Source organism: Dromaius novaehollandiae, chromosome 9 (genome assembly GCF_036370855.1).
Source record: "Dromaius novaehollandiae isolate bDroNov1 chromosome 9, bDroNov1.hap1, whole genome shotgun sequence".
NCBI classification, from domain to species: domain Eukaryota; kingdom Metazoa; phylum Chordata; class Aves; order Casuariiformes; family Dromaiidae; genus Dromaius; species Dromaius novaehollandiae.
This window is the reverse complement of record NC_088106.1, coordinates 15,699,491-15,713,474: the sequence shown is the minus strand read 5'-3', so window position 1 is coordinate 15,713,474 and position 13,984 is coordinate 15,699,491. Positions and strand designations below refer to the sequence as shown.

The 13,984-nt window shown below is 43.1% G+C and overlaps 2 protein-coding genes across 6 annotated transcripts in view; one reads left to right on the top strand and one right to left on the bottom strand.

The window, feature by feature from the left end:
- OPA1 (OPA1 mitochondrial dynamin like GTPase) overlaps positions 1–4,856 on the bottom strand; it is a 61,812-nt gene extending 56,956 nt beyond the window's left edge. For all 5 annotated transcript variants that reach the window (XM_064516801.1, XM_064516802.1, XM_064516804.1 and 2 more), the window contains exons 1-3: positions 4,665–4,856; positions 1,053–1,371; positions 646–742 (exon numbers count right to left, since the gene is read on the bottom strand). In XM_064516801.1, the coding sequence (XP_064372871.1) occupies positions 646–742; positions 1,053–1,371; positions 4,665–4,693 (445 nt within the window). In that variant the 5' untranslated portion in view covers positions 4,694–4,856. The remainder of the gene's footprint in view (positions 1–645; positions 743–1,052; positions 1,372–4,664) is intronic.
- Positions 4,857–8,529: 3,673 nt separating this feature from the next.
- The window catches only part of LOC112981713 (probable cation-transporting ATPase 13A4), a 42,478-nt gene continuing 37,023 nt past the window's right edge, over positions 8,530–13,984 (top strand). The window contains exon 1 of the mRNA XM_026097573.2: positions 8,530–8,645. Within this exon, the coding sequence (XP_025953358.2) occupies positions 8,592–8,645 (54 nt within the window). The 5' untranslated portion in view covers positions 8,530–8,591. The remainder of the gene's footprint in view (positions 8,646–13,984) is intronic.

Here is a 13,984-nt window from a genome sequence, read left to right as displayed (position 1 = left end):
CCCTGCATATATAAGAAGTAACTTCATGTTTGTTTCTTTACATTTCTATATTTCATCAGAGAATATGTGCTAGAAAACAACCGTAACCAGAAGATTCAGGAACATTTAATTTAAGGTTTTCCATTTCTTTATTCTGTGTCTTCAAGATAATTTTCTAGCTAGGTAGCTTCACTATCTCTTTAGCATTTTCAGTTAGATCTGTTAATTATACATATCTTTTACTTGTCTACTTATATTTTTTTGTTACAGGAGTCACCCATACAAAAAGAAAGTATTTTGTACATACTTCTACCAAAACCTGCCAAAAACATAAGTCCCCCATTCATGCCAGAAGTCTCCTCCGAATAATGTTAGAAAGTTCATGGCTGAATGGATTGAATACATTAAATCCATACATACAATGGATTTAATACATTCTCAAATTACAGGATAGATTATAGAACATCAATACTAAATAAGGCTCAGTTTCTTCCTGCAGAAACACTCGTACAAATACCTTGGCAAAACACAACCCGAACCCTTTAACAATTCAAGTTCACTCAAACTAAGCTATGAAAATACTATGCCATTGGAGACAGGCGTCGCGATCCTATGTCCAATGGGCTAGTCTTTAGGTACAGAGTAACATTTTAGCTTTCGTGATACCGAAGTCAATATGTTCATCAAGCTCCCAAATGAAGTCAGGAACAATCCACTTATATTCATCGAGATCAGGCATCATGTCCTTCCACTGATCGTATGTCTAATATGAAAAGAAAAAAAAAATGTAGTAGAAATAGGAGGTGTATATGTAGATAAGCATACGAGAACATCTACTGAAAATAGTATATCCATTAATATGAAACATACTAACCCACCGCCTTTTAGATATGAACCATCCTACTTAGGTCCTTTTGTAACTATTCTAGTTCTCTAAACAGAGTGCTTCCTTTTTCACTCACCTCAAACTCTTACTGTCATTAGTTAACTGAACAATGATAATCCAAGAATACTGTATTCAAATGCACAACAACAAACACAAAATGCATATAATAGCCTCCACAGATAAATACCTTCTTAGCTGTATAACCACCACCTACAGCAGATCCTAATATAAGATAGCGAAGTTTGAGAAGCCTTGAAGCTAGTCTAGCTAGCCAAAAGTTCCTGTGGGACTGGAATCCATATTTTACATACAAAAGTTTTGTTTTCCGTAGGGGAAGACGATTAAGAGACGAGAACAGCTGAACAGATATCCTTAGGGGAGGTCTTTGAAATTTTGAACTTGGATAGTAGGGATGATGTATACTTCGGGAAACGAGATGCAAGTTTTGAAGTGGTGATTTTCTTTTTATTCCACAGCTGCTATTTGTTAGACTCCGGCAGATGACACTAAGAAAAAGAAATAAAAATTCTAAGTAACAGATGTCATCAACACACCATTAACTCAACCTCTTTAGAAGCATTTCACATTACATTTTAGCTGGTTACAGGTAAATTAGAGCATCATTCTAAATGTACAATTTCCAGCTGTCATTGCTATGCTATAAGGAAAAAATAAAAAATAAAAAGCTGCAGCAGTGTTAACAGGTATACAATATGCAGTGACCACAGAAAGAAAACCTTAAATACCATTTACTAAGTTTGCTGTTCAGTGAATTTAACTTCAACACTGAATTAAGGCAAATGAAATGTTTGTTGTAAAACATATTTGGGGCAAACAGAGGCCTACAGTCCACAGAAGACTATGATCAACTTGCAATGTAGAAAAAAGGCATAAGAGTTTTGTCTATCTTGTTACACAAAACTGATTTATAGAGAACATTAAGTCTGCAGGGGACTTTCTAACTTCAAAAAACAATACACGTGAAAATTCCTTTTGCAAAATGCATTGATTTTTTGGCAGAGCTGACTATCCCTTGGAGTTGAAGGAACTAGATGATATCTTTCAGTTTGTTTCACTCTTATTTTCCGTGGTTCTAAGCATAGACAAAATTACTTCCGGACACGGCTGCACTGTGGTTGATGAAGGTTCAACAAACTAACTGCATGCAGGACGGAAAATTTCAGCCTGAACAATTTGTGTTTAGCAAAACAAAAACAAGGTTCAACCGTGAAAAGCACATGTCAAACGCAGGCATTTTGCCAACGCTGCCCATAATAAAACACACCTATAAGCTAGAATAAAGCTTCTTGTATACTTTCAGTTACTACTACATGCATGCCTCAATATTTTGTGGTAGCTTTGCTAGTCTAGGGAAGTCAAGAGATCTGGGAAAAGCGATTTCTTCTATACCAGTCCTTTCTCATCGTATCAGAGTGGCTAATATTAAATCATTCACAAAATGCAAAATATGAGTGAAGGTACAGTTCTTGAAGTTAATGCTTATTTCTTGATTTTTTTTCAGGATTTTGATCATCAAGTGTACTTACACTTACAAAGGGGACAAATACAAAAGAGGAAAGTGCTTCATACCATTGAGAATGGAAATATCTTAAACAGAATACATAAATGAACTAAATGAAATGGAAAATATTACAGCATTTTCCAATAACAGACTCCATAATCTGTACAGTTCTTTGCCATGAGATTTTCTGTGTACTCGAGGGAGCTGAACACATGACATTCTCTTTCACAGGTGTACTCTTGTATGCCCAAATAACTGGAAGCCTTCTGTTATGAAAGTGCTTTTGATGAAGGAATTAAACTTTTATAGATGGAAGATAAGTTAAATATCAGAATTATGCAAACTGAGATATTTTCCTCTCTTAAAAGGCCACTCTAACAACGTCTACGTATGAAAACTGCCGTTAGGGTAATGGAATGCTTGAAATATAACTCCACAGTTTGTTGTTACGAAACTCCTCTTCCATAAAAGTCAGTATGATGTTGAAATTTATCCTCTTGCTGCTATAATTCTTTATACTGTTTAGAGGCTGTGCTTCTGTGATAAAAACTTAATATCTAGCAAAAGCATAATAAGCAGGAGCAGGATAATCCCCTCAAGTGTCTCTTTGACGAGACAGTCAAAAATTAACCACAGATAATACCAGTAAAAGTGGCTACGTAACAACATCAAAAAATGAAAGCGCCTCCACACTAGAAATGCTTCAATTTCTGCTTTTGAAGCCAGTTTTTGATAAAGTTGTGGTAAGCTTATAAGAAACAAGCAGACAATTGTGCCATACCCCTTTTGTTTTGGCTGTCACCGTCACTACATAGATATTTAATCCTTTCAACAGAAGTCAAGTGATGGTATATGCTACAACAGCTATTTCCCATTATTAGTCTTCATCTAGATTAAAGCAACTGTTTTTATCTAACTAATTTCCTTGTCTATGATTATTCTTTTAAAACATAGTGTCTTTTATAACATTCATTCTGCACAATTAACTTGACCGTAAAGTTGAGTTCCATCCCAAACCGTTATGGCTAGAACTTGATGAACAACTGTATTGCCTTTTGAATGCTACCTCACACATCAAGCCCCACATGCTTTAATTGTGCATATAAAATTTTATATTTCATGAAAATAATCCTCTACTCCATGATTGTACCAAAATTTCATTTCCTCCTTCCCTTTCTTCTCCTGCTGCCCTAAGCTACTGGTGAAATCTGACAAAAGGATCATATTAAGATCTTCACTGAAAAGTGCTGTTAGATGGAAAAGGACACCAAAACAATGATATTAAATGAAGTGCTTCAGCAGCCCTGAATTTAAAGCCTCTGGAAAGCTGCTTTTAACAAAACAAATTCAGCTTTCTAGACTCAACTAACTCTGCCATTGGAATCTGCCTGATTACAGGCCAGCAACTAGACTACTCCGGCATTGCACAGAGATTACAGACCACTTTTTCTTATTTTACCAGGTATCTATCACTGTGATAGCTATGCATTCCATCTGGAAGTCATAACGTCTACATTTTACACATATTACTCCATTTTAAAAGTTAAAAAATAAATCTCACCTCCCCTCAGGATAAAGTTTCTGTCAAGTTCAGTTTTACACATCTTTAATAGCTATGACTGCAAAATAATATTTAAAATGTAACCAAACGCAAATCATTGTAGTATTTTCTTCCTGAGTCAGTGCTAGACAGCACTTATATTCCTACTACTGTTCCCAAATCTTCAGAGAAACAGTGCAAGATTTCTGACCACGCAGTTTCACAGCTCCTGCCGGGAATTACGCAGGAAACCATCGAAAAATAACACGAATGTCAGGGAGCCGCTTGAGAAGGCAGGTGGGCCCCAAGGCGGCCGGCACTCGCTACGGCAGGGACGTAGGAGGCAGCCGGCTCCCTTCCAGCTCCCAGCGCCCGCACCGGCAAGAGGGATCTCCCGTCCTGGCGGCAGCGGCTCCCCCCGGCAGCCCTCGCGGCCAGCACGCGGCCTCCGCGCCGACCCCGGCCCGCAGCGCGGCTGCCGCCGGGCAGCCCCTTCCCGGCGCCGCCGCGGCCCGCGCCGCGGTCCCGCCTCCTGTCGCGGTCCGCTCGGCCGCACGGCGACGCCGAGGACCCGCGGTAGGAAACGGCGGTGACGGGCGCCGCAAGCCGGGGCGGAGTCGCCGGGCCCTCGCTCGCCGCCGCCGCCGCCGAGCCGCAGGGGCCTGCGCCGGCCCAGCCGCGGGAGCCTGCGCAGCCCCCGCGCCCGCCCTGACCCCTGCCGCGGCCGTCCCCCTCACCAAGCCGCCGCGGCCCGCGTCCGCCACATCCTAACGGCGGGGAGGGGGCCGCCTGCACCCCGGCCGCCCGCCGGGGCTGCGCCGCCACCGCAACTGGCGCCCCAGGCCGCCGCGGGCAAGGGCAGGCGGGAGCCGCCGCCGGGTTGACAGGGCTGCCGCCGCTTCCGGGCCCCGCGGTCCGTTCTGCCGGGCCCGGCTGGAAACGGCGCCTCCGCGCGCAAAGGTTCCGGGCGCTGCGGCGGCGGGGACGGGGTTCGGGGGATTGCCGCTGCCCCGGAGGGACGGGGATGGGGATGGGGATGGCGGTGGGGATGGGGATGACGGCGGCGGTGGGGAGGTTATGGCCCCCCGCAGCTGGGCATCATGTCCCCCTGCTTCGCGGCCACCCTCACACCGCCACGATGCCAGGGCCAGGCCTCACGCCTGGTGCTGCCCACCAGCCCCCAGCCCAGGCTGGCCCTCAGCGGCGAGGCCGGGCCTGTGGAGGCCGCGGGTCCTCAGGGGAAGCGTCGCCCCTGGGGCCGTGGCGCTGGGCCGGGGTGGTGAGCCCAGCACCTGGCGGAGGCTTGCGGCTGTGCCCCCACCCAAGCCCTCCCTGCAGGCTTTCGCCTCGCTTAAATAAGTTAAAACTTCCCAAATGAGTTCCCAGCCATTGCAGCTGTATCGAAGTCCTTGAAGTGGGCCGCGGCCTCACCCTGACAGCTGAGAAACAGGGCAAGCCAAACGCGGCCTCTGCAGGAGTGCCGGTGGGTTTTTGCTGGCAGGGCCAGGTGGGCACGGGAGGAGGAACTGGGACAGAGCGGCAGGTCTGTCCGTCTGCCCTCAGGCAGGATCAGCTGTAGCTATGTCATTTCTCAGAGGTGTGTGTCTAACCTGTTCGTAAAGACCTTTGGCGTGGGATGTTTGCCAGGCAATGCCCGTGTTTGCAGACATTAATGGAAAGTTTTTCCTCCTGCCTGATTTGAATCTTTCTTGCAGCAAATTAGCCCTATGCACGGTGGACGCGGAGAGCATTACTTTCTTCTTCTTTGCACCTGACATTTATGTGTTTGAAGACTGTTGTAACTCTTCTCAGCCTCCTCTACTTCAGATTAAAAAACCCTAACTCCTTCTTCCTTGTAGATCACATTTCCTGAATCCTTCCTCATTTTTATCTGTCCCATCCTGTGGACTGTCACCAGCTGGTTCATCTTCCTTGCTGTGCAATGCCTAGAACAGGGCACCGTGCTCCACCTAAGCAGAAAAAATTATTTGGGGTGTTTTATAGGTCATGCTTTTGTTTATACAGTGTTATGTTTGCCTTTTTTTCAGAGCAAAATAACTTGCACATGGATGACATAACACATGCATGTGTTTTTAGGACCGATATCAAAACTGTAGAGATGAGGCAAGGCACATATTTTTCTCTCGCTTGCTTTCTTTTGGATTTATTTCTTTAGACTTTTAAGGTGTTTTCTTTGTTTTGAATCTTGTCTTTGCTTTTGTATTCTAATTGATCAGTTACTGTTGTGATATATATCTGTTCTCTAGGCAAATTTCAATTTAAAAATAGGAATGATGATACTCCATAGGAGATGATACAAAAAACTGGTTTAATTTTTGAACTAATCCGTAATAATTACTTTGAACAATAGAGGGCATCAGTTAACTAAAGGTTCCATATTTAGGAAGCTTTAGAGGAATTTTCTCCATGAAATTGAAACTGAACCTCCTTAAGAAAATGAAAAAAACCCACCATCTTCACAGGTTCTGACTTAACATATTTTACTGGAATATTGATTAATATGTCAGGTTGCCAAACTGTAGAAGTGATGAATGTTTTATGCCTTTAATCTGTTTTTCCTTTGTTTTCCATTATGAAGATATAAATCTCCCTAATAAGGGTGTTCTGTAGGAGCAGAATTTTTTAATAGAAGCTGATCTAAGCCTATAAACAGTGAATAGATTAGATGAGTCTTGATTCTTCCCTGGAGAGCCAGTTTTGGTGGACTATTCTGCATGCAGCTCATCTCTCTTCTGCATGAAAGGGCAGCCCAGGGACCCCTACTGCACCCTATTTCTCTGCTACGGACAATACAAAGAGCATGGCTGACATTTGTGGAAGCAGCAAAAGCTGACCAGGCAGAAAAAGCATATGTGGTAGTCCTTATCTCCAACCCTCACCTCCCAAGATGATGAGTCATTTCCCAAAGTCATCAGCCTGCTTTGGAAAAGGTAACTTTGTTTGCTGTGTTTTATAGCTTTTAGATAGCACTTATCAGCCTTCCCTTAGAATTATCATGAATGGACTTTAGTGCATTCTTTGTTGTTATTTTTTCATTGAAAATTGGATATAATACTCCATGTAATAACTGGAATTCATATTGCTAGGTCTCAGAAGGAACAAAATAAAAAAACCAAGAGTCTCAAAGCAAGTCTCAGAGTTGCCATGGGAAGAAGGAAGGGGTAGCACTGAAGCTGGGGTACAGAGCTGTGCGAACAAATCACAGTTAATACAGGTTAGTACAGTTACATCCTTTCCCATCCCACCTCTGGTCTGTGTTCCTGTGGGAAGTGTGCTAGGTGGCCAGACCAAACAGCTTAGATCCAATTCAAACTGTTTGTCATCTGCGTCTTCCAGATGTAATTGTGCTGCACACAGATGCACATCCGGTTTGCAGGTCTGTCACTGGTCCACATTATCAGCAATGGGCAGCTTTTCTCATGTTGATTAGCCTAGCTCCCTCATTTTCTCTTCTCTCTTCTCTACATTTCTCCCATTTCAATTCTCTGAATCTTCCAGTCCTGCTCACTGCAGGCAATAGGTATTGGATTGTCTCTTTCTTGGTGCTTGGGATATTTAGGATTTGTACAAGTCCATGCCTTATCGGAATAAAGTGTTGATGAATAGGAGCTAGCTTGATGCCTCTTGATCTGTGTGTTTCAGTTGCCTTAGAAATATTTTAGTTTCTTTAGCATATTTCTGGAAGAAAGTTTTTCCTCTCCTGACCTCACTCCTACAGTATTTGGTGCATAACTTCTTAAAAAGTAGCCAAGAACAGGAAGTAGTAACAAGTATGAGAATGAATCACAAGACTAAGAAACAAATGCAGCCAGCTAGTAACAAAAAAAAAAAAAAAAGGGGGGTGGGAGGGTATAAAACCCTCGATGCTGCTTTTATTCCTGCTTCCTTTTGGCCCTGATTTGGAGGCCAGAGAGATCTGTCTCCAGCTTGCTGTCTGTCATCAGTGGGGAGCTCCAGTTTCCCCAAGAGGGGTATGCTCCTCAAAGCTATACACTGAGGTCAGAAGACTCTGTGTGATGATATTATTAATAATGAATAAAAATACTGGTCACAGATCCTACATGGTTGGATCCTGACACACAGACAGTACATAAATCCACCTGCACAAACTGGGACCGCTCTTTGCAAAGCTTGCATTTCTGTGTGTGGAACATGAAAGGATCACAGCAGAACTTTTAGTTCAGGCGAGTTGCTACGAGTAAAACAATAGCAATGCTTGATTTCCTTCTCATTTGAACAGACTCTCTAGTCCCCAGTGATTCCATAATCTCCCAATTCCCCTTTTGCCCTCCCATGAAAGTTACTTGCCAGCAGCACTTGCTGCACTCTCAGAGTTATGACTACGAGTCATATTCTAGCAAATACTCAGCAGATCTGACTTTTTCTTTCTCCCACTGTCTTTGAGTGAGTCTTGCATGTCTGAGGTATCTTCTCAATCACAAAATCCCAACAACAGAGCAAAGGGAGGAGGGATGAATGTTACCTGCTAACCCCACAAAGTGGGAGGAGCTATATTCTTCAAGCATCAGCAGAGTTATAACGAAGGTGTGTGCTTAGAGCACTTCCTTAATGTGGAAGTTCAGGCACACGACGCTGAAGGCCTGTCCTGAGGGTGCCCTAGAAAGTCTCCAGAGGGTCATTTCATGGGGACCAATAGCCATCATGCACAGCTTAACGAGGGAGAGGAGAATGAGATGGTAAGTTGTTTTATCTCTGCCTAGGTCTTTCTGAATTCAAGGCAGCAGATGGCACATGTTCTGCAATAAAATGCACAGTCTCTAATTTAGTTTTATGATGATGGGGTTGCTCCTGTAGCAATAATGTACAGTTAGAATGGATTTTTTTTTAAGCAAAAAGAAAATGAAGTTGTGTGCCTCCACTGGATTTAAGTGGTTATCCCCTCTAACAGGATGGCTCAAGAGAGTCTTGGAAGGAAATGACAGATTATTGTCGTAGCATTATAAATCTAGGTGGAGCTGGTCCTGCCTGAGCTAGAGGGATGGGCTACAGCACTGTTCCTAACCATTTGACAGCTGAATCTCTCTAAGGTCAACTCCGACTGGATGAGGACTGGGGACCTTGGCTTTCTCTGGAGCATGAAAGACACTTGTTATGTTTGCACTGATTATTAGCAAATGCAGTCTGTAGTATTGGCAACACTTTTCCAGCCTGAGTGCCTGTATAAAGCTGAATTTCTAAGTACAGAGCTACCATATTTCTTTCCAGTTTCCCAGGGAGGAGTATATTTATATGCATTGTGTGGCATTTGGAAATAGTCCCATATTTCCAGGAAGCATCTGATCTACTGCCTGGCACTGCTCTTAAATAGGAAGCCTAGTGCATGACTGTAGTAAATTCAGTGCTTCTGAGCTGCTTTGGCATGACTGCGTGTGTATAGATTAGCTATTCTTCACATACACAGTATATCCATCTGACAGATCCCGGAGATGTCAGGCACATATTGCAGCTGTACAGCAACAATTGTCATGCATGCCTGGTAAATATAGTGCTCCTCGAAATTCCCATGCTGTACAGTTGCAATATCTGTATCTTTCTATGAATTATATGTAGGATTTCTGGATATACAGCAGCCCTACAAAGTTACTGAAATGCACAGTCCCATCCAAGCTGATACAGCTGTTTACTTCCAGAAATCCTGGATAAATCCTCAAAATCTACTCATCGAGAATTCTGTTTTAGTGAAAAAGAGAGAATGGCATGGAAAAACATGAACATTTGCTATCCCTAGACAAAAAGATATATTTTCAGTCAGCTCTCAGCGATCCAGGGAAGGGGAGATGTCACATTTTGCATAACACAGGCTTGGGTAATCTGGGATATTCTGGAGAATGCAGTACAGAGTCATCCCACAGCATGAAGTGAGCACTGCAGGAAGCACAAGGCACTGGCTCTGAGGGTGTGGAATAATTAGCTCAGTGCAATACAGAGCCCAACTGGCTCTGCAGCTGAGTTAGTAAACCTGCCCCACCACCCCACTCCTGGCTCTGACACTGATGCTGAGGTGCCACTGCTCCCTGGCCCCAAACTGCTGCTGGTTTTGTGGCCCTTCTCCACCCTGTTCCTGTCCTTCTAGGACCATGAACAGCCTGTCATTCTCTTCCTTCTTCAGTACCAGCACTGTCACCAGCAATGCCAGAACTGATCCTGAGCTAATTAGGCTTACATGGACCTGGCTGATGCTGGGTAGAGGCACACTATTGTACCCAGTGCATCCAGTTCCAGGTGTACATCAGTGGGACATACAAGATGTGCTCACATGGAACCAGCTGTCCCACATTACTTTTCCAGTAATGCTCTTGTTTCTCACCTGTGTCACCCTGAGTGCGTGAGTCCAGTGCTCGTGGATCTGCACTGTGAATCTGATGTTTTCCATGCACAGCTAGTGTGTGTGCACAGTGTTGAGTCTATCTGCACAGTGAATCCAGGGTGTTCAGCAGTTGCCAGGCTCTCCATGTCTGCGATGAACATGAACAGTGTTCATTCACCTGGGATTCCCAAATGTCTGAAAATCACAGACAAATTAATAAGAAAACAGTAGAGTGCAAGCAGAGCGCAGCAGAGACAAGAAAGGCTGTGTTAAAGTAGAGAGAAGGAGAGTGCCTATGGGTAAAAGAGTGTGAATATAATTTCTTTGCTAAAATCACATCTTTTAAATTATTGGCAGCTACAGCAAGTGACACTGGCACATAATGTCTCAGTGACCCTGCTTTTTAAAATTCTAACCCATGAAAAATATTTTTCTACATTATTTTTTACACTCATTTTAATCCACCTGCACCAAATTATCAACATGTAATTCTTGACTCTTCAGAAAGATCATATCACTTGATGTAATAATATAACAGCTGACATTGCACAGGTGCCAGTTCTTACAGAGTTAAATAATAATGAATTTTGAAAGTGTGCAAGTAGTTCATTTGGACTCTGGGCAAGCACTGCTTTCTTCAGTGGAACTACCTGTCCATTTTACTGGAGACAGTTGGGGAGCTCTAATGAGCAGAAATTCTTCTAGGTTTTCTCCAGTGTTGTCCATTTCTTGCTAAAGCTGAGATGCTGGACAGACCTGTTTTTAAGAGCAATCATTCTGACTTAGGAGATCTACCTTATGTGTCCTCATGCGCATCTTTGGGATTGCTCATGTGGATGAAGCGTGCTTGCTTGAATGAGAGCTGCAGGAGTGGATGCCTCAGAAGCAAAGATTCATTCTCCTGGTACCCAACAGAGACTGATCAACTTATTTTCAGGGCATGAGATAATATCCCTCTCTCTTCATAACCATTTGTAATACTGAAGAGATTTCGGTAATGTGAGAGGGCACTTTGTACACAGCAGCTTGCTGGGGAGAGGGCTAATAGATAACGGTATTAGAAAGAGATTTATTTTAGGAATTAGAATTTTTTTTCTTTTCCTTCAGAAAGGTCTGCTTGAAGGTGTTTTTTCAGAGTAAGTAGTTTTTAGTGCAACAGGAGGAGGGAAGAAAAACATACCTTTGTGTCATCTGCCAACTGACACTCCTCTCAATGGCTAGCGGCTCATCATTCCCTTTGAGGAAGCCTTAAAGCACAAAAGATTGTAATGGACTTCAATGGGCTGCTGCCCCAGGAAGGATTTACTGGAAGCATGTCTTAACCTCGTGTTCCCCAGTTGCTTATGTTGGAAAGGATGGGACAGCCACAGTCAGCCAGCTGGTAAACCACAACCTGCTGCTGCGTATTGGCAACTCTCTGCTTCCTTTGGGCTGCCAAAATTGTGAGGGAAATCTGGGTCAGGAATTTTATATACTTTGAGTTTGAAAAATTCAAATCTTAAGGCAGAAACTAAAATGCACAATCTTATTTCTGGTGCAACAACTGTGAATGTTGCTACTGACTTCAGAGGGAATGGAAACAAACCTGTAATGAAACAGATTCCAGCTGCTAAGAATGAGATTCAGTTATTAAATTCTTTGTGAATCTTAACCACTCTTTCTAGTCTAATCCTATTATCTGTTGTTATAGCAACAGGTTGTTCATAATAGGTTACCTGGTGATTGGGTTGCCAGAAATGTAATGTTTTCCAGCCACTGTTTAGGCTTCTTGCTCTTTGGTAGCTATAGGCCATTTTTTCACCACGGAAAAGTGTGCCTAAACTTGTTTGCAACTTTTGCAAACAAACTTGTTTGTAACTTTTGCGTTTAACTTCTGCTATGTAGATGACCTGAAACTCCTAGGCAATTTTTCTTTTAACCACAAGTAACAAAGACTTGCTGGACACAAGAGTGGTAAGCTCTTGAGCGCTGGCTTTGGATGCTCATGCAACCAAATGCAGCTAAGAGCCTTCCTTTGAATAAGCACATCTTCTGCCAATTGAACAGGTCTGAGAGCTTTTTCTGTCCAGTAATCTGTGCCCCTTCCCTAGACCCTTAACTCAAGAATTCAAAGTATTCTGTATTAATTGTGTAATCCTCATATCACTCTTCTAAATGTTAGGAATCTCAAGGGAAAGGTCGTGTTAATAGGTGAGAAAACAAAGTTTTACAATATACCAGGATTTATTAAAATTTATGCTGCGGGGATGAGAAGGGTTCAGAATACTAGCCTATTTTGTAGGCAGTGTTAACTCCTGTGAGATACCATGAAGCCCTTTAGAGTCTTACAGGTAACTAATCTTGGCTTTGTTTTCCACCATCTCTCTGTGTGTGGTGCCCTGGCAGACCCACATATGCCAAATGCGTACATCAAGCCCTTAAAACCCGCCCACATAGTAGATAAGCTGTCAAGGTGCAGGTCTGCATTCATCAGGCTCATCCTCACAAGCAGCATGTCTGCATCAGCAGAGCCTCCTTTTGCAATGAAATACAATCCAGCAAAAAGTATTCTTTTCTCTTGAACAACAAACCAACCGGACAGACATGTTCTTTCTGGTGACATTGACACTAGGATTTTGCCAGCCCTGGAAGTATCATTTGCCATAGTGGACATAGATTTGCTTGCAGAACTTTGCAGTGTAGACCTCGGGAATGCTGAATGAGCTTGAAGGATTTCCAAACACTAGTTACTGTAGATGTAGATGTTCATATGACTAGATGAACCTGCTGAGAGACCTGCATCATGTGTCTGCCTGCTCTCCCCTCTCCTAACGCACACTGTGATTACCTCTGTTGTGGATCTAATATTCACCCCTTTTTTGAGAAGAGAATTCTTAAGAATTTCCCTTGTTGACTTATTTGACAAGTGAGAAGTGTTTGCACAAATACTGTTTTGGTTTCATCAAGGAATCATTTACCTAATAAATATTTTTTATGAACCCAGCATTCTTTGCTATAATCCTTCCTGCTGAAGACAGAGAGTCAAAGAAAACACTCCAACCTAACTGTGTGTTATTCTAAAGCTAAGCTTTGACAGGTTCCTGCCCAGTGACCTTTGGGACAGGTTAGGTTCAGAGCTCAGTTTCTGAGCTCAGGTTTGCTCCTGGATGGATGTGGCCCAGGTTACCTGCTCCAAACGCTTCCAAACCATGGGAAAACCTCTCTTTGCTATGTCTTTAGAATCCAGCTGCACAGCCAAATACAAAACAGCAGTTAACATCTGATGTTTTTTTCTTTCCCAGTTCCCTCTTTTAGAGCCCCTGGACACTTACATTCAGGAATGTCATGTTCATCAAAACACAGAAACTCAACCTAAACTGACACTAGTGTTCATGTCCGTAATGCAGAATATGCACTGTGTGAGCAGCAGCAAGATACAGCAGACAGTGCAGTGGATGACTTGAGAACACAGCCTTTTTTCCCAGCTGTACTGCTTGCCTTCTCTTCTTCTTTCCTAATTTGCAAGATAAGGAATACTGATGTGTGTTTGGTTTTGTGAAACGTCTTGAGATCTAAGGGATCAAACTGTTGTTTAAGGGAAGTTATTCTGGAAAACAAAGGCCTGGAAGCATATGCAGGTGTAGACAGAGCTCACATACATACTTTGGTACATAGGTGTATGGTTTCCTAGACAGGGTCTGCCCTGGCTCTGTGCTTCCTGTTTGCTTG